Source organism: Lissotriton helveticus, chromosome 4_1, assembly GCF_964261635.1.
Source record: "Lissotriton helveticus chromosome 4_1, aLisHel1.1, whole genome shotgun sequence".
Classification (NCBI taxonomy): domain Eukaryota; kingdom Metazoa; phylum Chordata; class Amphibia; order Caudata; family Salamandridae; genus Lissotriton; species Lissotriton helveticus.
Window position 1 is genome coordinate 1092702562 of NC_136063.1, and position 23519 is coordinate 1092726080.

At 44.3% G+C, this 23519-nt stretch overlaps 1 protein-coding gene across 3 annotated transcripts in view; it reads left to right on the forward strand.

Annotated features, from left to right (window-relative positions):
• The window catches only part of ELP2 (elongator acetyltransferase complex subunit 2), a 964760-nt gene that overhangs the window by 798840 nt on the left and 142401 nt on the right, over window positions 1-23519 (forward strand). For all 3 annotated transcript variants that reach the window (XM_078687686.1, XM_078687687.1, XM_078687688.1), the window contains one exon: window positions 10649-10770. In XM_078687686.1, the coding sequence (XP_078543812.1) occupies window positions 10649-10770 (122 nt within the window). The remainder of the gene's footprint in view (window positions 1-10648; window positions 10771-23519) is intronic.

A 23519-nucleotide genomic window follows, 5' to 3' on the forward strand; every position in this document is an offset into this window, starting at 1 on the left:
GGAAGCCGATTCAGTTGCTACCGCTGTGGCTTTCTCAGCCAATGAATTCCCTGCAACGTGAACGCCATCACGCTGATGACTCAGTGAGTGTATCACGTGAGTCTTTGGTAGTTCTTTTTTTTAACAGAACTATTTGTTCCCAAAGCAGTTTTTGCTTTATTGTTGCACCTGTGTCATCTTTGTAACCGTTTTGAATCCATTTCTGTAAATCGCTGTTATATGATTTGACGCAGTAATACGAATCGGACACTATGAGTGTCGGGAATTCGCGATCTGCATTATCTAGCGCCATTTTCAATGCTATTATTTCAGTCTGTTGTTCTGAATTAGTTTCTACTGAGTGTGTTTTTGTTAATAGAGGTCTTAGTATACCTCCGCGCCACACTTCTTTTGTAATCTCACATGTGGGGTTGTATGCTTGTTCTCCCCAAACGGATGGTTGAGCATGTCCATCTGTATAGATTACACAAGCGTACTGTCGTAATGGCAGAATGTCGATTGGCAGAGGGAATATTCTTTCATATTCTAGATATTTTAGTTCCTCTAGTTCTGGATCAAAGTAGTATTTTACTTTGTCCATTGTAATGGAATTCACCCATTGTATCCATTCCGGATTCAATGCTGTTGTTGGTAAATTACACGGGGTTGTTAATGCCTCAAAGGCTGATTCCGCTGTTCTGACTGTGATGTGTCTACCGTCAGCTTTATCTTTTTCTCTAGCTATTGCGGTCTGAACTGCATGAACAATGTTTTCTTTAATGCTGAATTTCTTTTCAGCTTCTGTGTACAAGTGCGATTTGAATGCAATTGGTACCTTTTCTCCCTCGTTAGAGGTCAGGTATGTGAATCCGCATCTTCCTGGGATGACTCGAATCACAAGGTTGCGTGTGTTATCACGTGTTTCTAATTTTGTTTTAATTAACATATCTGTTTGTAAGGATCTCAGAATTTCTGTGTGTATTTGAGTCCAATTGTTTTTTTAAAATCTGGTTTTATTAGATCATAAAGGGGTTTGACCCTTTCTGCGTAATTTGCAATGTATGTTCTTCCGAAATTTAGGAAGCCTAGAATTGACTGTAGGTTTTTTAGTGTTCTAGGTGCTTGGAGTACGGCACATTTCTCTAGGAAATTGTCAGCCAGGCTTTTGCCTTCACTTGATAATTCATATCCTAAGAACAGGACTGTTAGATGGGCAATTCTAGATTTTTTAAAGTTGAATTTGTAACCCTCTGCCGCGAACCCAAGTATTATGGTGTTCACTTCCTTCAAGTGAGTATCCAAGTCATCATCTGTTAGGTATATGTCATCGACATAAGATAATGCTTCGTCATCATATGTTTGTAGTAACTCTGTTACCCTCGCTGAGAATACTCCTGGGCTGTTCTTGTACCCCTGGGGTAACCGACAGAATTCTTTTTGAGCGCCATTTATTGAGAACGCTGATAAGTATCTGCTCTCTGGTGCTATATTTTGACAAAAGAATCCATTAGAGATGTCTAAAGTTGTTTTGTATTTTTTGCGCACTATGTTATTCATTAGTGCAGCACTATGCGAGTTTTGTACTGCAAAAGTTTTGCAACATGAGTTAAGGTGTCTGTAATCCAAAACTAGACGATATGAATTGTCTGGTTTGGAGACAGGAAACAAAGGGTTGTTCATTTGTGAGGTGCAAGTTTCAATCACCCCCTGGTATTCTAGTTGATCTAGAATTTCTTTTACCTGTTTTTTAGCTTCTTGCTTGATTGGATACTGCCTTTGTGCAGTAGGTTGTGATTTTAACTGGATTTCGTGGGGAGGAGAGTCCTCCTCCCATCCTACATGATTTTTATATAAAGCAGGAGCTTGAGCTACTGCCCACTTTCTTGCAAGTGTATATTTTTTATGAATTGGAATATGATTTGAGAAGGCAGGCATAATTATTTCTTCGCCGTGTGGGCACTCCCTGACGAACTCTGGTGGCCAATCTTTTTCAGCTAGAAGGATGTCATAGCCCTTGGAGAGATTATCCCAAAAAAGGCCCCTTATTTTCCTAGTCTTATCCCCTTCTATACGTAAAGTTATTTCATATATTTTGTGAGGTTTGCTAACTCTGGTGTCTGCAGTTTCCACCTGAATGTATTCATTCGTGTCCACTGTCTCCAGATGATTCATAAGGACTTTGCGTGCTATGCTCACTTCTGCTGCGCTGTCTAGCATTGTCTGAGCCCACTCTCCATTTTTCAGCTGTGTCCTCAGTATTCTCGGCATTGTTGAATACTTTAATACCGGCTACCTTCTTTTTTGGAAACTGTAATTTTTTATTTGGATGAGCAGGTTCCTTGTCTTTGGACTTGACGTGCCCTTCCCTGGGTTCCGATCGTCCTCTTCTTTCCGATTTCTGCGAGGAAGTCTGAAAAGATTGAGAGGGACGTGTATCAAAATCTTGATATCTATCCGGTTTCTTTATGTTATCCCTATTTCTAAGGTTGTATTTTTTCACAGAGGGCTCCCTTTGGGGAGACTTGGGTCCTTGGTCCGGATATCTTTCTCTCCGCCGAGGAGACCTTCCTCTGGACTGGAATCTCTTTTCTTTTGGATTGGATTGTTTGTTTCCATCCCAGTTCTTCTTTTGACTGTTTAGATTATTTTTAATAAATATTTTTTCAGGACTTTCAATTAGTTGGGGCTTCACTGGTATTCCACCCAAACTATCTCTACCTAGTTCTTCATAGGATTTTTCTATAATTCTGGCAATTTCAGCTGGTTGGTCTGCTATATCTGTCTCTTTTAACCTCTGGCGGATCGCCACATTCGCTGCTTCTCCTTTTATGTTGGCTAGTAATATTGCCGAGACCTGCTTGAAGTCTTTTAGTAATTTCATACCAAGAGTTAAAGCGGGTTCTGGACCGTATTCGTCTTGAATTTGTTTTAGCACATCTGGTATTACCGACATGGATGGTACACCATGTGTTTTTGTGTAAATGGAAGCAAAGACTGTACCCCAAGTGTCACAGTCCTCCACGTGTGGTGCGATTCCCATTGGAAGACAGATAGTCAGAATCCTGTGTTTATCCACAGGGGTGGTGTCTGGAAACACCGCCTCTATTTGGGTGATTTTTTGTGCTAACCAGAAGTATTTGTTCCCGTTTAGCTGGTACTTTACCTAGGCAGGACTGTATGTTCTGTGGTGTAATTTTATTTGTGTTCCCCTGATGTGGGGTCAGCTGTGGAATTTTAACTACAGGTTGGATGGTTGAAGTCCGCATTACATATTGGACTAGTTGTCTATATATTTTAATTAATTGTTTTAGTTGTACTAAAACATCTGCTGCAGACATCCTTTCGATGTCTGGATGTGGTGTGTATCCGGCTAGGACCGGCCACGTTGCTCCTGGTCTACCTAGTGGACCGAGCCTGGTGATGTGATTATTATGTTTTAGGGCGCCATTAAACAAGAGCAGGTGCTCTTGGAATTTGAGTGGTACTTCCACTTCCTCGAAAGGAGTGTAGGTATCCGGTGGTTCCTCTATTTTATAATAGTGGAACTCCTTTGTTACAGCATTTGCTGCTGGAAAGTGTATCCATGAATAGAATACCTCTGTCTGCCGATATTCGTGTGCCTCAATTACGAATATGACTGTACCACCTCTTGGTGTCAGTCCATTGTCTAGAAGTTTTAACGTTATAGATCTTCCTATGTTGACCGGGATGAGTTTTATATCCGGGTCTGCTCCTTGCATAGTATTATCAGCTTCTATTATTTCAGCTGCTAATCTAGCTCTCTCTCTTTCATCATCACTTTCTGGCATTTTACTGTCAGGAAGGTTATTCTGTTTGTTTGCAGATCAGGTTTCTTACGGAAACAAAGATTAGATGCACAATATTTTGGAACAGTGTATCCTTCAACGTTGATTGAACCAAGAACCATACATAGGAGTTCCCTCCTGCGAGGTTTGGCGGATTTTACCTCTCACCCACTCCAGACGTCTTTGGAGTATTATGGGAAAAAGGGGTCTGAGTGAAAAAGCACGACTGAGTTACTCTAAAGTCTTGCGTTAGTTTTATCGCCTATCCAAACACGTTGGGCGCCATGTAGTGTAGTTCCTATTATCCCAATAGGCTCTGCGCATTGGAATAATACCTCCAATAGTATAGACCTAGACCAGACGTTAACTAGGTCTTCTACTGTCGATATTAGACTTAAAGTTTTGGGTTTGCCAGCTAGCTCAGAGTTCACTAGACACTTTCTCGAATAGACAAGGAGGAGTTGAACCTCCCTGGATAGACAAGAAGGGATTTAGTTTCTGACAACCATAGAACATGACAACTTTGCTCTCCCCTAATCAAGAGTGTATCTCTAGAGTCGTGTGAAAACAAAAGACAACTTATTTTACTCAGTCAGTACGTGCATTCTTAGTTTCACCAGATTGTAGAGAAAAGGAAGAGACGGGCGTGTTCAATAAAAGATGTTATTTATTGATCAGTCTCTTTTCTCGTACAAGAGAAATGGATCGATATTATTGCAATACTTATGGTTAAGTAAAGTGCATACAATAAAAGCAGAATTATAAAATAATACTGTAAAAACATCGATATGGTTTCTAAGCCATAAGTTATTTAAAATGGACAGAATAGATACATACATATAAACATTTGACTAATCGTACTCAACTGGTGCTTCTAACTACGCCTACCCCAGTGTACCTGACCTAAGCCTAATACGTGGGCGGGGATAGAAAGTAGCAGTTTAAGTTAAGTTTGTTTTGCCAAGTGACTCAAGAATTCTCTGCAAGGGGTTATTCAGCTCCGTACCTGAGTTCTAGGATGGTTGAGGGATAGTATCTCTCGTCTGAGGTCTCGATATTCCAAGCTGCCTGCGAGGGCTGCTCGGAAGCGCCGGAGCTGGATTTCTCGGCAGGAGAAAGCAGCGTCTCGTTCTCAGCGCGTCAGGAAGGCGGGGCAGCTAGTGGGCTTCGCTCTCTGCTGGGCTTCGGCAAGTCTTGCTGCTCCGATCTCGTCACCACCGCGTGTGTTTGCTTAAGGCAATGTCGGTAATATTTATACCTGTAAGGTGCCAAGATTGACGTAAGGATGGACATAGATACGTCAATAAGGATGTCATACGAGCTGGTCGTTGGCACATTCTTTTACTGAAGTTCTCGGTGAAATCAAAACAATGGCCGCAGGGTTTTTCCCAGGTTGTCATAGGTTTGATTTGTTTTGAGGACTCCGTATGCCTTATCAGGGGCTGGAGGAATATTGCTTTGCCTAATTAGATGGCAAGCGTTATGACCTAATCAGATAACGCGCTCCTGTGCCGTGGTCTGGCGTAATCAGATAACGGTTTCTGCATCATGGGATGGCTGCTAGTTAACTCGTTAACCAGAATAGGGTCAGGAATAGGGGGATCGATACAGAACCTATAGGAATACATCACAATCTATCACAAAACGACCTGGTTTTACGAGGGGTGGTCACCTGGGTTTTTGGTTCCGGACTTGGTGACCATCTAGGGAAACCTACCAAACCCAGACATTTCTAAAAACTAGACACCCTGGAGAGTCCAAGGCGGTATGGCTTACGTGGACCTCCCAACGTTTTCCTACCCAGAATCTCATTTAGCAAAAAAAATCAAATTTTTCTCACGTTTCCATGTGGGAAAGTTGTGGGATCACCAGGCTGACAAAAATTTCCCACCACCCAGCATTCCCCAAAGTCTCCCGATAAAACCTCACTTGTGTGGCTGGGCTAAGTGCCCGTGGCAGAGCACAGCCCAAAACATATTGTGGAGACATCAAAATTACCTATCACAAAACGACCTGGTTTTGCAAGTGGGGTCACGTAGGTTTTTGCCCCCGGCTCAGTGGCCATCTAGGGAAACCTACCAAACCCAGACATTTCTGAAAACTAGACACCTATGGGAGTCCAGAGAGGTATGGCGTGCGTGAATCCCCCAACATTTTCCTACCCAGAAATCACTGCAAACCTCAGATTTAACTGGAAAAAATAAATGTTACTCATATTTCTGTCTGGGATCACATTGCTGGAACCAATGTCCTAACACTCGGCATTCCTCTCAGTCTACCAAGTAAAATGATACCTCACTTGTGTGGGTGGGCCAAGGGCCTGCAACGGGGAAGAGCCCAAACATAGGGATTAAGGGGATAACACAGCGCAATACATTTTCAGCCGATTCTGCATTGAAATCCCTCACAAGTAAGGTATAATTTTTATTGTGAGAACGAGGGTAACGCTGTGTCGTTAGATATTTGTGCTGTCTGAAAGACTGTAAAATTTTGCGGTGCTGTGAATTGGCAAGCCTATCTTAGGCAGCCCCCACTCCTGAATGTCCTAAAAAAATAAATACCTGGTGCCTAGTGCGCTTTCTGCCCCCCAGGGGGGAGCAGAAAGAGTGAATGTGCCACAATACAATTGGGGGGAGCAAAGGCCCTTGCCCAAGGGGCTGCTCCCCCTTCCTTGTCCAGTGGGTGATCCCTTCTTGGGAATCCCCAAGCAGGGATACATTAGGGAGGGGTACCATTGGAAAGGGGACATTCTCTTCTTTCCAATGATACCTCTCCTGTCTTTCTACATGCTTCTACAAGTCCCACGAGCATGTAGATAGTTAAACTGATATGAGCCGGTCGGGTAAACGGGTAAACGGCTGAGTCCATCAACTTGATGTAACCATGCAGCAAACTTTCAATGTTTTTTTCTCTTAAAGAAAATCCCAAATTGGGATTTATTTTTTTTACTTAAAAAAACCAATAACAATGCCCATAGAAGGGTTTTTTTTCCATGGCGCGGGGGTCATTTTATAATTTTCACTGGCCATTTGTTTCCCCTCTGTAAATAGCTTGGGCAGACAAATGGTCAAACCTCTGACAGGCCTTAACCTGTGGAGTCATTCGAGGTGTATATTGGCGGCAAAGATGAAGTTGTCTCCACTGTCAAAATATTGAAGATCTGCCTGCCTCTAAATGAAGTGGGGTGGACCTTCAGTTCTGTGGAGAAGGTACTCTGTCGCAACGGAGTGCCCTGTCCCCCAAACTATAAATCGGGCCCTTTGTTAGCAAGGGGTTGCTGAATGTGCTTGATTCATTTATACCTCAATGCATGCTTAATGGAGCTCACCTTTTTTTAATGTAGAGTGTGTCGTTTCTGTCAGTGGCGCTGTACAGACTCATGTGGTACAAAATTTACCCTTTAGCCACTTTTTTTATAGACGTGCCTGTAGGCTCTCCTCTGTTTATTCTATACCACTATGCCTTCCTCAGACCGCTGATGACTGGCTTACAGTCATGTTAATCACTATGTGCTACATAAAACAGAATAACACATTGAGAAGGGTATTTCATCTAGCATTTAGGAAGTTTTGGGTTTACGGAGATTATGCAGATTAAACAATTGATAACTTTTACAGCTTACAGCTTGTTTCCTTATTTGCTATCCAGCCAAAGCCTTCCAGAAGAATTATGATTGGTCACATTGTTAATGTTTAAGTCTGGCAACTCCAGCTGTTTCCATGGCTTTTCTTAAAATCAAGATAGCGGGGGCTTTGGCTCAGCCATTGCTTTGAGACATCGTCAATCCCATCTTTGATCAGCCGTGAGTACTTATTTCGCACCGTCATTCTACTGGGATATTATTTATTCTTGATCCTAGGGAGTGCTTCCATTTCAGTCTATGAGATGATTTTTTTCAGGTACAGCTACAGTTGGCAAGGGCTTTTAGTTAAAATGAGCTGCCATTCCTGACTAAATAACCACACATCCCTAGTCATAAACAAATGATTATCTGAGTTGATCTAAATATATATGTGAGTATAGTATACTATTTTTCATAATTATTTAGATGTTACTTTCAGCTTGTTTTGTGTTCAGGCAAGCCGTTTCATAAAAATGGGTATTTAAAGGACAAGGACTATATTTAGTACATAGTGTGTTTCTTTATTAAATGAATTGAAGTATTGCTGCTGCCATATAAGACATGTCAAAAGCACTCTGATTTGCCTAGGAAGTATACAGCCAGCAGTATGAAAGCCTGAGTTGCTTCAGGTGGCAGACGACTGGCTGCTGTCATGTCTTGTTTTTACATTCATGTGCAATTGCCATTGTTCTAGGTTTTTAGGGCGAAGCCTAGTAGACAGCGAAGCTTTCTGGTTTGCTAACTGCATCTTGGGGACATTCTGAAATCTTCCCTGGGAACTCTTTCCACCCATGTCTTACCATTGGTGTTGTGTTATGTACCTCACATTTGCTTGCTTTCTATTTGCTGGTTTTATTTGTTTAAGGCTTTCCAGCTTGAGTTTGTCCCTCCTGTGGAGCATAGCCTATTTACTGTATTCCTCCACGAGTGCTCACTTTCTGTAAACAGGCCTTTAAATCTTGCTCTTATCTTGTCACATTTGCTGTTCACTCAAAGACAGATGTCAAATGTCAGGTGCTGTCTTCTGAGGGAGCTTGGTGTTTACTTTTCTTTCTCTCACTTCAAAATGAGACAATTTGTGTGACAATTCTGCAAAGTACCCACGTGAGAGGAGTGGCTGTAGGATGTTATTTTGTCTAGCTCCAACAAAATGTAAATTTCTAAATGAACTGTGTAAATATTTCAAAATATATCAGAATTAGAAAGATCAAATCTTACCACATTTTTTAAAATTCTGAAGTGTAGTGGAAACAAATAGTTTCATACGATCAAAACAAATCAATGCACTTGGTGATGCCATTTCCACACATTATTGTTTGTGCACTGTATAGTATTATGGTAAAAAGTGTATATCCATGCAAATGTACTGGACATTTCAATTAAAAATGTGTTGTCTGCAATGACAGTGTGCTACCGCACTATGTATATTCCACTCTATGCCAGTCCACTCTACTCCACGACACACTAAGACACTGTACTCCATTCTGTGCCACTCAACTCCATGCCACTGTACTCTAAGCTCCTCCACTTTAGGCTACTCCACTCTATTCCATGCTATGCCACTCCACTCTGAAACATTACTCCACGTTGACAATTTATTCCACTCTACGCTGTGCCACTCCATTCTACAGTACTCCATTCTACTACTCTCTATGCTACGTCACTCAATGCCCTGCCACTCTACATCACTCCTCTCTATGACACTCTACTCTATGCAACTCCACTCTCCGCCACTTTACTCTGCTCCACTTTACACCACTCTATGCTATGCCACTCTATATCACTCAGATCTGATACTCTACAGCACTGTACTCCACTCTGACTGTTCACTCCCCTCCTCTCTACTCCATGGTGATCTACTCCACAACAATCTTCTCTGTACTACTCTACGACACTTTCTCTGTGACAGTCTACTCTACGACACTCCACTCTGCACCACACCAGTCTGCGTGATCCTACTGCACGCCAGTTCACTGAACACCACTCCACTCAGCAACAATCTACTCCATTCTACAACACTTTACTCCACTCTATGCTATGCCACTCTACGCACCTCCACTCTATTCCCCTGTACTCCACTCTATTCCGCTGTACTCCAGTCTATGTCACACCACTCTATGCCCCTCCACTCTACGCCCCTCCACTCTACGCCATTCTACTGCACTCCACTTTAATCCACCACACTCCATTTTACGACAGTGCACTCTTCGACTCTCCACTTCACACCACTCTTCTCTAAACCACAAACTTTTAGTCATTCTGTAGCACTGCCACGGTGGTGTACAACATAGTTAAAACACAAGAACAGCCACGGTGATGTACAACGTGGCTAAAACACATTGGAAAAGCCGATACCTCTTGCAGAGGCACGACGTGTTGGTTTTGCTAATGCTTGTTTCACTCTTGTAACAGTCTCCTTCTCTGCACGCTACCTGTCTTTTCTCTGCCTCGCCAGCTTATTCTATGCATTTGTCATCTCACCACTGCTGCAAACTCCTGCGATGCCTCTAAAGTTTTCCCAATGCAGGATTTAAAATGTCTCGGTGTCCTGTTACTCATTTCATCGTGTCCTCGCTCCGGCTTTTGTCTCCGTGTGCTGTCACTCCGCCTTCCTGGGCTCTGTATCTGCCACTGCCTCCTCCCTGTTCATGTGCAATGTGTTCCTCAGCCACTGCTGTGCCTTCGGTCTGCTGCCTGTAGTCCCTGTAAAACTAATACACGTGTTTGTCTGACTCCATCTAAGTGCTCTCCATCTATGTTTTGGCCCATTCTTTCCATGCAATCATTCACCCATTAATTAGGGATTCACTCAGTCATTGACTCATTTATCAATCCATGCATTAATTAAAAACTTCACTCATCCAGCCACATAACCACACACACAAAGTCACTGACGATTGAAGAAGTACTTGGACTTTTCTTTTGATGTAGCTAGGCCGATTGACTTTGGCAAATATTGTTTTGCTCATATTGAGATTTCAATTTCTCACTGAGTTCTTAATTAATATAGGGTGTTCCTTAACATGAAAGATACAAATACAAACATGGGAGTTTCACATCAAAAGGTAGAAATCTTCAGTTATCTAATGATTAAATCACTTTGATCCCTCCGAGCTTCAAGACAGTTTATTCAATAAATGGTACCTTTCGACTCCTGTTTAAGACAAAAACTGCTTGGAAGACTATATAATCGTAGTTCCTATTACAACATTTTTTAGCTGATTTACCCTGTTTTTTACAGAACCATTCTTCAGTTTGCATGCCCACACAAGCAAAAGTACAGCAGTGCATAGCCGGATTATTTGGACGTGTGATTGGACCCCCGATAGCAAGTACTTCCTAACAGGAAGTCGAGACAAAAAGGTACGTAGTTATGGATAATTTCATCAAACACAGTATATAAAATTGAATGAACCTAGTCTGCGCGATTTAATAATACGGTATGAGATAAGCAACATCATAAACAGGCATAAACGAGTTAGTAAGTAAGCATGAGTAGTTGTATTTCTCAAGCAATAGGATTGTAAACCGCCCCTAGTTTGTATTTGTATATTGGATTTATACCGCGCCAATCACCTACAGGTCTCTAGGCGCGCGGAAACGATGGAATATATACCATAACCATATACAATACAAAACAATAGTGCACCAACCTACACTACACCCAAAACCCTCCCAAACAGCCATGTTTTTAAAAACTTTCTAAACCTCAAAAGAGTCCCCTCTCTGCGCAATGCCTCTGGCAGCTTGTTCCATAACTGAGGGGCCAATACAGAGAAAGCTCTCCCACCCTTAGTCACCAATCTGTACCGAGGACAGGTCAGCAGCTGGGAAGCAGAGGATCTGAGTGTTCTTTTTGGGCTATACACAACCAAACGATCTTTAATATAGTTCCCTGAATGCTTTTCCCCAATCCCTTTGAAAGGGGGCGGGGGGGTACTTCAGGTGGTATTGTGCCACACAAGTTGATTTTTTTAGGCCGCATTACCCTGTGCACTTTTAATTTTTTTTAAACTGTGGTAGGAGATTCACTGGATGTACAAGAGAAAATGTTACACCGGAAATATTCCAAATCTAAAATTTGATCCCGTAGTTAAAACAATGCTTTAGCCTTAATAATGGCCATCATCATAAATTAATGCCAGAGGTTTTTTTGCCCATCCGAAATACTGTGACGAGTGGGATTAACCTTGTCATTATTTTTGCTCTTGGAGAATATACGTGAGAGAAAAATAGCATCTATAGAAAATGTAGTGCTGTAAAAACACTGTCCCATCATGCGAGATAGGCAAACAGTTATTATAGCCTTATAGCCCGGCGTAGCGGGCTATACCGGCTATTAAAGGCCCGCTAAATCGTTAAAAGCCCGAGCCGAAGGCGAGGGACTTTAACGAAACAGCGGAACTTTAATAGCCGGTATAGCCCTGCTACGAAGGGCTATAAGGCTATTAGAACATTCTGCCACTAGAGGGCAGAATGTTCTAACAAATTAAACAAAGGGTTCTCGAAGCTCGAGGGGATATAAATCCCCTTGAACTTCGAGAAGCCTTTGTAGAACATTGGAATGTTGCTCTGCGGGCCTTTACCGGCCTGTAGAAGCAGGGAGCACTCCATTGTCTGCAATGGAGCTCCCAACATTCCAACGTTCTAATTATCATTAATATCTAAAGCCGTACACATTCTACTGTCAGGAATACTTTACCTGAGAGAAATCACTCTATATGCTCGCCTTGTTCTGTAAAATTGTATATAAATCCCCCCACCCTGACTGACCACGCACAAAACCTCGGCATCATACCAGACTCATCGCTGACAATGGACGCCAGATTAATGCCATATCCTCGACCTGCTTCAACACCCTCCGCATGCTTTGAAAGACGTTCAGGTGGATCCAAGAAAATTGTCAGGCACGCAGCAGACTGGACTACGGCAAAGCCCTCTATGCTGGAATCAACAAGAAACTCCTTAAGCAGACCCCCCAGGATATAGGGGCATTGATTAGCAAATTTAGCGGCACAAATATGGAAATTTAGCTGCACATTTATGGAAATTTAGCGGCATTTTTGCGGCACTTTATTTTACTCATAATCATTCATTCTCAGCCTTAAATCAATGGAAACTTTTAGCAACACAATAGACACAGCGAAATGTGCTCGATCCACAGAGCCATTTGTGCCTATTGATATATACATGAAAGGAAATGTGCTAGTCTACAAAGGCACTTCGTTTTGACAGTTCACAATTGAACCCACTATACAACTCTGATTTGCACAAGGGCAAAATGGATTTCATAAAACGTTCACAGGATTGTTTCTGGGAATCTGCACCTGGCACAGTTTTCAAGTCGTACCCTAGCAACAAATTGTGCGAATTCCAAAAACCTGTAAACGTTCATGCAAACGTCAGAAGCAACTACAAACATACACAGACACTTTTATCTGTGAACAGGGTCCTGAATTTCAAGAAAAGTCCAAAATCTGTCACAGAAATCCAGTACTCTGTTTCATCAGGAATTTTAGAGGAGGTCTCCAGGAGCCCTGTCAAAGGGGTTGGATCCCCCATTTTGTGTTGTCAAACTCATGTGGATATCCACAGAAAAACAGGAATCTCCATTCAAGAGGTTTTACGAGGCTTCATTGCACCCACGTTTTTACTAATTCCCTATCTTTATGTGACTGCATACTGTATGTTTTTATTACTAGTAGTAGCAGGTGTAGTGGTAGTAGGATTATCTTTGTTATTATTGTATTACCATTAGTAGTATTTTTACTATTGTTATTATTCGTTTTCATATTCGTATTACTGTCTTTATTATTTTTCTTCTTATTGTTATTATTATTGTCATTTTTATTATTATTGTTAATAATAATACTAATGACAATACTAATAATACTTCATAAAAACCATCACAATAATGATGCTAGTCATAAAAATAATAATATTATTATTATTATCGTCTTTTCATTCCGTAGTTCTCATTACTGTCTTGGAGTCTCATTGCTGTCTTGGATTTCAAATACTCGTGCTCATAAAAGATCTTAAGTTAAAACACTGCTCTTTTATGTGAAACCAACAAGACTTGGTCGCATGCAGCAAATGAATGAAAAAGGCTGATTTACTCACAATACATGGATGCTAAAGTGCGGATCACTATTTTTAGATGTACATTTCACAACATGCTTCAGAACCCAATACGTGTGTGCAGAATGCCTTTTGTGTATTCTTCCAAACGGCTCAAATTATGGCTGTTTATAACCACTAAATCCTGTGGTGCTGCCGAACAAGAATATTTATTGGTCAGGTATCCATAAACCTATATAAACCCACAGAGAAACATAACCAGTGCTAATACTTAAACCAGTCAGGAAGCAGTGTAAGTGCAGGAAGTGACGTCAGTGAGACACGGCTGTCCACCTGTATTGGACATTGCAGCAACATTAACTTCTGAAATCGTTTTTAAAAAGTGCTGATTTTGCGGGCACTTTTGTAAAATACAAAGCATTTTTACAAACGTGCCGATTTCACAGGCATTTTTGTAAAAATCGCTGTATTTTTTACAAAAGTGCCGATTTCGCGGCAAACCGCGAAATCCTGGAGGGTCTGCTTAAGCAAAGTCCAGACAGTCCAAAACGCCACAGCCAGACTGATCCTCGGAATCCCAATCACAGTCACATCACCCAACACCACCACGATCTCCACTGCCTTCCAGTCGAAAAAAGAGTCACTTTCAAACTCCTTACCCACGAATATAAGTCCCTTCACAACACCGGACCAATACACCTTAACAACTACCTCTCCTTCCACGCACGCAAAAGACACCTCCGATCATCCAACCTCACTTTGGCCACCGTCCCATGCATCCACAAGACCAGAACAGGAGAAAAGTCCTTCTCCTACCTCGCAGCCAAGGCCTGGAATGACCTACCTCTCCATCTTCGACAAGCTGCCACTCTGCCCCAGTTCAAGAAGGACCTCAAGACCTGGCTCTTTGGATGACCCCACCACTCAGCGGAGCTGCCCCCCTCCCCCAACCCCTTGAGACCCTCAAGGGTGAGTAGTTGCACTTTACCAACCCTGATTGATTGATTGATCTCATGCTGTGTTCTGTATGCTTAGCATCCGTCGTTTGTTTCTTTAATGAGATGGGGTAGATTGGAACACCTGAAAGTCGTCAAATGCACTGGAACTTTCAGCAGACCGTGATGTACAGGGGTTCAGTTAAATACAGACACGGATGTGGTCGTCTTTGAGACAGTCGATTGAAGGATGATTTGAAAAAATTGCCATACTAACAGCCACCCCTAATAAATAAGCAGGCTAGTGCTACACAAGGTCCATTTTGTACCACGGGCGAAGTTGCCGACAGCATTCTAGTGGCATTGGCAGTATAGTTGGTTCTTTTTGGAGGGTGGAGGGATTTTTTTGTTTCTATTTGTATATATGTAGTTGATTTTAGTTTTTGGGATTTATGGTTTGCTCTTTGAATGTGATGTTTGGTTTTACAAGCACTCTCTTAGTTTTTTTTTAAGCAGATTATTTTCGCGAGGAGGTTTTGGGGTCACGAATATTGAGTTGGGAAGGCTGTCACTGGGTTAGTCACACTGCCCGATGTGTAAAGTTAGGATGCTTGTTATAGTTGAGTTTATGCCTCATTAACAAGATTTGATGGGTTCTTTCTGTAAAATCTTGTGTTTTAGTTAGTCATGAGGAAGGGAATTATCCCTTCCTCATTCAGGAACTGGGGGTGAGTGTTTGATTTGCTCAAATGCTCCGTCCATCATCCCTTTTTGGTATCGCTTTGTTTGCCTAAGTTGGCAGGGTATGCCCAGACGTGGGTCCCTTGCTCACTTTGCCACTGGATTCAAGATAGCCTGGCTGATGAGGGTTATGAACCTGAAACCGGTCCCAAGATGCTTGTTTCCGGTCTAGGGAAGACATGACTTGGCAGTTCGAGCTGGACTGTTCACATGAGGCACAGGGTCAGACTGATTTGCATATGGCCATATATGAACTGGGGTGGTGGAGTGAGCTAAAGAATGATGATGGATTAAACCCAGATACGTTGACTGGGGGTGAGTGTTTGATTTGCTCAAATGCTCTGTCCATCATCACCCTTTGGTATCGCTTTGTTCGCCCTAAGTTGGCAGGGTGCGCCCAGACGTGGGTCCCTTGCTCACTTTGCCACTGGATTCAAGATAGCCTGGCTGATGAGGGCTATGAACCCGAAACCGGTCCCAGGAGGCTTGTTTCCGGTCCAGGGAAGATATGGCTTGGCAGTTCGGGCTGGGCTGTTCACATGAGGCACAGGGTCAGACTGATTTGCATATGGCCATGTCTGAACTGGGGTGGTGGAGTGAGCTAAAGAATGATGATGGATTAAACCCAGATCAGTTGACTGGGGGTGAGAGTTTGATTTGCTCAATTGCTCCATCCATCATCCCCCTTTGGTATCGCCTAATTGTTACATGTAACATACCAGAACATTTCAGGCTCCCTTTCAGTTGTATAATTGTGTATGCCACTACTGTTGAGAGAAAAGGATCATTTTTAGGTAGATTAAATAATTATCAGTTATTTATATAATGCACTTGATAATGAATGTCATGCTGACCAAACCAACCTGAAGTCTTAGTTAAGAAAAAAGACAGGTCTCAGTAAACTAAAAATATGTCTAAGGCACCAACTCAAAGCCTTGTGTAGTCCTAAGTAAAACATTTCTCAAAAAGTGAGCGTTTCATGTAACAATCTAGAAATATGTTTGGCACTAAGGGCACATATAATGATAGGTACAGACAGCTTAGACAAATTCAGATAAAGACTCGTAAGTGAAGTCTTTAAAAAGGCTGATTAAGTTTCAATACAATCATGTGTGTTTTGGGGCCCACTCTTTAATCCTGCCATACCCCTAGATAGAGATATGAATCCACCTGATTGATTTTGTTTTCCCCAAGCTTCCAGCCAAATGTACATTACTTCTAATTGTTGGGTTCACGCCTCTCTGGAGTGCCCATGGGCCCCACAGCTCTGAGAGGGGCCCCTACTGGCCTTCCGCTAGTGGGCTTGCCATTGGCACCAGTCCGGCCCCGGATATCCAGTAACGGATCCAGAGCTGCACCAGTCGAGCAACATTGACCTTCCCCAGGACCTGCTCAGGTGCCGGTGCCACCGATGCACAGGTGTGCCACAGCCTTTATCATCATTCCTGACTGATGCTGAACGAGATTGGTATCGTCTGATGACTGATCTGGTGCCAATCGGAGGCAGATGACACATAACTGCTCCAATACCTTATTCCTACAACAGGCCTGGATTGGGTGATGATTGGGAGGAGTCTATGGACCTTTATGGTTACCAGCACCTTAGAAGATCCAGAGAACACCTGGTGTGAGATTCTTGCAGATGGGAATTGACTGGACACCTCCCCAGACACTGGCCGTGGCTATGGAGGGTAATGCCTCTTTTGCAATACTGGTGCAGAGTGCAGCTTTCATACAGACCAATCTCATTCTTAAACTTAGAAGCTAAATTATTGGATAAAGTACTGGCGAATAGGCTGATACCCCATCTCACTAATCTGATTCACCCAGATCAATCTGGCTTTATGCTGAGCAGAGCGACACGCCACAATATACGCCGGGCACCCAATGCGATCGCAGTGGCGGATCGGCTGGGCCGACCCGCTGCCCTGCTCACGGATATCGCTAAAGCATTCAACTCCGTTAGTTGGACACACATGTTTATATTGCTGAAAACTCTAAATATGGGCCCCAAATTCATTGCCCATGTACAATTACACAGCTCTCACAGCCTCAATTTGAGTGGCTTGCGCAGTGTCCCAGTAGGTTAAGGTACTAGGCAGCGTTGCTCCCTTTCCCCCCTTCAATTCGTGCTTGCTATAGAACCATTAGCTACATGGATGAGGTGTGATGCCTTAGTGCTGGGCTTTGAGTGGTCGCCAGAGATATCGGACTGTATTTCCACTATGCAGACAATATCCTTTTCTTCTTCACAAACCCCCATAGAACTGTCCCAAGACTCCTTCAAAACATGCACATTTTTGCAGAGACATCAGGCTCCCACATGAATAGATCGAAATCCTCTGTGTCGGCTATTAAGGGGACCCTTGGGAACGGACTCTGGCTAGAATAATTAACAATAGCAATTGACGGTCTACAATATCTGGGCGTATATCTGTCTGACACACAATCAGTCTCCTGGGTCTGAAATGTAGGTGCCCTGACAGATCGGGTTAAAGCTGAGGTGCGATCATGGTCAAATCTTCCTCTGTCAATCTACAAAAGATCTCCCATCTTTAAGATGGTATCCGTTCCTTGCCTAACATATCAATTTCAATCTCACCCAATTCCATTGACATGGCTTCGCTAAATCAATACAATACTGGGCCAGTTCTTATGGGAAGGAAGCACAGTCCTAGTAGCACATAGCACCTGTTTCTAATCTGCTTTCTGCGGTGGAATAGCTGCTGTCGATGTACTATCATATCATGCAACAGCGCATTTACAGATTCTAACCAAGCGGTGGTATGGCTCTAAAGATGACCCATCACTTAGAGTTGAACAATGGATCATGGAAGATCCATCTCTTTATGCATATTTATATAATAGATCCGAACCCTCAAATCTTCCCCGCGACAAGGTTGGTGATCCTGGTTTGGCGACAGTCTCTCCGCCGGATGGGCTGGTGGAACCGTATCACAAGAGAAACCCCACTGTGGAGAAATCGCCTACTCCTTCAGCTGGTGGAGCTTCAGGGATTCATTCAATGGGACCAAATCTCCTCCGTCGGTGACGTGATGAAGGGCCCTGTCCTTAAATCGTTTCATGAACATAGAGTAGAATTCTCCATGCCCCACACACAGATTTATAAATATTTACTACTAAGACATGCTCTATACCCATATATTAGAGACCTAACCACCATCCCATTGGAAGGCAAAATCCTGATGTGTGACCTTGGAGGCCTCAAAATCTCAAAAATATATCAATCCCTGATCACTAATAATCCTAGTACCTTAGAGGCTTTTCGGGCATCATGGGCAACAAACGTGGGCCCAATTGAAGACGACGATTGGACTGAGGCATTTGAATCACCCGGGGGGCAGCAATCTCCATTTGTTTAAGACTTATACAATTTAAATGTCTTCATATGGTGTACTATACCAGGGACAGACTATGGAGAACAGGGCTGATTACCTCTCCACAGTGCCTCCGCTGCCAACATGATGAAGGCACAGTCCTACATATGATATGGACCTGTTGGCCCTGGACCGCTTCTGGTGAGGCGTATTAAATTGCCTGACGGATGTTTTGGGATGGGACATTCCTAGATCTCCCAAACTTATATTACTGCACTGCACCGAGGAAATAGGGGGGTAACAGATATAAGCAACACTTACTCTTCCTGGGCCTAACATTAGCCAAGCGTGAAATTGCAAGACTATGGAAAGCAGACACTACACCCCGCTTAGGTATATGGAGGAAGGGGAAGGACTTCAATATGGGCTTATAGCTCCCAATTTTTAAGGCAGGAGGTTGCCCACAAAGGCACAATAAAATATGTCAAAGATAGGCCGATTAACGCTCCTTACCACTGGAACCACACACTACACAGGAGCAAAGATTAGACGATGAAATCACATCATTCCAGCACACACAATGGGTATACAATACAGGACAGGGCCCAAAATTAAAGGGACAAGAGGGCGGAAACAGGGACAAAAACAATGGGTCTCGATGCGCAATGTTTTATGTTGGTTATTTGCAGTTTGTTTTAATTTCTCCATATGTATAGCAGGTACAACCAGTGAAAATGCCTGAACCTGTAATGTCTAATGCAATTGATATAGATGTCATCATATTTCCATAATAAGCTGGCATATACTAAAACTCAATAAAATTTGTTCTGGAAAAAAAAATAAACATGGGGTGCGTGGCTTGATGCATAAAGATGACAGTCGCACTCAGAGTGCTCCGGACGCCTCCGTTATCAGCCTCCATCTGCAGTGATCCCCTGTGCAATCTGGGCCGGTGAGATGCTGTGACGACCTCCTGCTGCCCGCTGCCAACTGCCGTCCGCTGGAGGCTTTTGGTGGCGTGTTTCCGTGCTGCAGAACTGGTTTAGTAGACTTGAGGAGGGCAGCTGCTCACAGGATGGTGGTCCTGGCCCAGCCATGAGAGATCACTGCCCGGCAGGCCGCAGATCAGTGAGCTGCAGAGAGGGCAGCAAGGCCAGATGAGAGGACTTCCCCTACACACTGACAGTGCTTATACTGGCTCTGCCACAAAACAGTTTCTGGTGAGTTCTGCAGCCCCGGTCGAGAGCGCACATTGGCTTGAGGTGTTTGGAGGCCCCACCACTTCAGGACCAGCGTGACCAGTGGGAGGCTGGGTGGCTTCTGCATTTGCTGCACCTGCACCGATTGGTAAGCCCACTGCTGCACACCGATACCGCCTCACCACCACAGCGGAGCGGGACCAGCTCCTGGAAAAGACAGAGGATTGTTCGGTGGTGGGCCCCCTGCTCATTGTGTGGAATGACGAACTCACGACCTGGTTCTGAAGCCGCGGCTGGGCAGAGGCCTGTGAGACACTCTCTGCATCCCTTCCCCACTTGTGGCCACATACAGCTGCTCCTTTCTCCACCTGTGTAGGAAAGAATGAGGTGCCAGGTGCTCCAGTATTGCTGAGGCCTGGAGTGTGCCCCTAACCTGGATGGGCCCTGGGCCGCTTGAGGCCGGGAGGCTCTGACAGGTGGAGTAGTGGCCTTTCTTCCTTCCCCTACCTGCGCATACCACAGTTCTGAGTTGAACACATTACCCTGGACGTGCCTAACAAGACACAGCCTCCTGACTTGGGAGGCCTCTTGAACTGCTGACGGGAGCCTCAACCGCTTCACTCATGTACGGGCCCGCAGCAAGGTGGTCTTGGGGCTGCAGACGTCTTTGACTCCTGTGGAACGGACTTGCGGTTATTGGTCTCACTAATCTGACACAGACAGCTAGAGGACTGCTAACCATACTGCGCTATGGTGGGGCCCAGAGAGCTCTGGACTGGTCTACACCTACACTCCCTGTGAGAAATGGGGAAGGATAGACCTTCAAAACCGCCCACTTCCCAGTCACGTACTGATCAGTACACAACTAGAGGCACCCCAGCCGGGGGAGAGGCACCAGACAAAGGCACTACAATTGAAGGGGGATTAGAGATACTTCTTTAAGCCATCCATATTTCACAAGCCATTGTCGAAAACAAGATTGGGGAGGTCCGAATCAATGTGGCACTCCTCCGTCAAGCCACCAGCCGCATTGTTATAGCAGAAGGACGCCTATCCACAGTGGAGTGTGAAGTCATGGACCACAAAGCAAAAGTGGTGTGCCTTCTCACCCACACGGGGAGCTACACCACTGCGCTGAAGACGCGGAGAATAGATCTAGTCGTAATAACTTACGCTTAGTGGGGTTCCCAGAGGACATCGAAGGCTGCGACCCAGCCAAGATTTTGAAGGACTGGCTTCAATCTTGGATGCCTAAAGGAAAACTTTCACCCTGGTTTGTAGTGGAACGGGCACACTGATCATTAGCCCCTACACCCCTCCAGGTGCCCAAAGAAAGCCAATGATCGCACACTTTCTCAACTTCACAGATAGGTTCTCCATTCTGAGGGAGGACAGGGCCCACAAGGAACTTCACTACCACAATTCCAGAATTCTGCTGTTCCCTGACTGCACCCAGGAATTTCAAGCGAAATGCAGATCCTATGAGGCCGTTAAACAGCAGCTCAGAGACCTTCAATTGTCCTACATGCTTTTATTCCCTGCACACTTCAAAATCCTTCATGAGGGTTAGTCGTATTTTTTCGAAACCCCACAATCTGCCTGATACTGACTCGCAGAAGAAAAACTGTTGTTTGACGAGCGGGTACCCTCACCCTCCTCTCCTCGTAACTCGCAGTCTAATAGCAACAGATGACCCGCTGCCAAAAACTAGACTGGACCCGCTGTCCCCCACGGCGATGTGCGGCGGACCCACATCACACTCTCCGCAATCCAAAGCCTCGGCAACTCAGCACCCAACTGGATTGAAATCCTCGGTCACATACGGCATGGAATAACAGGATCAGTCCCAATCTGAAGAAAGTCTGAGCCTCACTCCCGACCGCACCGATTATATGACGTACCTTGGACTCATGGTTGAGGGACTGGCAAACAGAGAACTTTAAGTATTATTGTTGCAAGGTTCAAAAAGTCCTTGTATAGTTACGAGGGATTTACCACATTGATCCTAATATTTGGAGGGGTCCAACATACCATGCCTGATAGGAGGGGTTCCTTTTAATTACTTTCTCCTTTGTGTACTCCCAGTTTGGACACCTGGGAGATAGATGCTTCTTAAAGGGAACTATGGAGAGGGGGGAGTTGGGTGGACAAGGAGTTGCACGGCGTAAGTGTACTTGTTACTTTTTTATTGCTTGTTTGTGCATTTTTCCTTTTTAAGTTGTCGCAGTGGTTCGATATTATGTAAATGGCAATAGGTCCCAGGTACCTTACTGCCCTCACCTGTGATGCTAAATCCGCCTTAGCACGTGTCCCATGGGCTTACGACTTAGCCACTATCACCAAATGCCCCGCCATGGCTCTATGTACTGTTATGTCTTAGATCGTTATTGGTCTCTTCGTCAAAATCAAGCATTCTGCGGTGTTGCAATACACCCAGCCCTTTCTTCCCTTTGTCTTAATGCTCCAGGAGACACGCCTTCTGGGACCAAGTTCCCATTTCTTGCAAGACAAGGCTATGACAGCGTCTATCATGCTGGGTGTACTAGGGGAGGCCGAGGTGTAGCCATCCTCTAAGGCTCTCCCTTGCCATGGTGGTGTTTCATGTCTATTCTGACCCTCAAGGCTGGTACCTTGTACTCACAGGCTCTCTGGAGGACCATTTATTGAACCTTCTATGCATATATGCTCCTCCAGTGGGTTTAGATTACTTCCTGTCCACGCTCCTTGACTTTGTAGCTGGGCTCCCATCTGGCTTTACCCTTATAGGTGGAGACTTCAATGCAGTCCTCGATCCATCATTGGCTATTACGGGCACTATTTCCGCGCACCGGAATACATGAACCTGATCATTGCTAAAATGGGCAAATACTCCGAGTCTGTGTGATGTAGAGAGGACCCCCGACAACCTTAGTACACACACGTTAGCCGCACACCATACATATGCACGAATTGACTTGATCTTTATGCTGGCTCCAGGTATTCTCCTAGTTTTATACATTAAGATACTTCCTCCGGGAATCTCCGACCACACTCCATTGCTGCTACAACTTAGGTGACCCCACGTCACACTGCTGCCCAATATGGCAGCTTAATGCCTGGTATCTCTAGGATAAGACGTATGTTCGGGCAATAGGTAAGGAAGTCCAGCAATACTTTCATCTCAATGCTGGGTCGGTACAGTCACTGGTACCCTTTCGGGGGTATGTAAGGCCACCGTCCAGGGTCAGGCCAAGAACATCCTTAGACAAGTCAAGCGACAACGCCACCTTCAGGTGACCCGACTAGAGACGGAGATGTTACACCTGTGAGAGTGTTTGGCCAGAGGTCCTGAAGATGATAACGATAGACAGCTAGCGCTGAGTCGTGAGGAGATCAAACTCCTATCTCTTAAAGCGGCAAAGCTGCTTTGATGGGCGTCCACAGCGCGGGTTTATGGGTGGGGAGACAAAAAAGGGAAACTACTTTACTGGCTGGTGTCGACAACTTGGCTAGCAGGGTTATCCCAGAAATTTTGGATGGTTCAGGCTGCGCCCACCGTACCTTCCCCAGCATTGCGCAAGCATTAGCAGACTACTATTCGTCTCTCTAGGCAGCTACCCAGCGCCCTTTGGGTGAGATGGAGATGCCTCTCCTTGATGAAGTGCCACTGCTGTCACAGGCTGAGCGTCTTGCATTGGATTAGGCCATCACACTGGAAGAGGTGGATGAGGGTATATCTTCAATGGCGGATGACAAAACACCCGGGCCAGATGTGTACCCTACTGAGTTTTATATTAAATATGGGATGTCCTTGCCCCGCTTCCTAGACATGTATACGT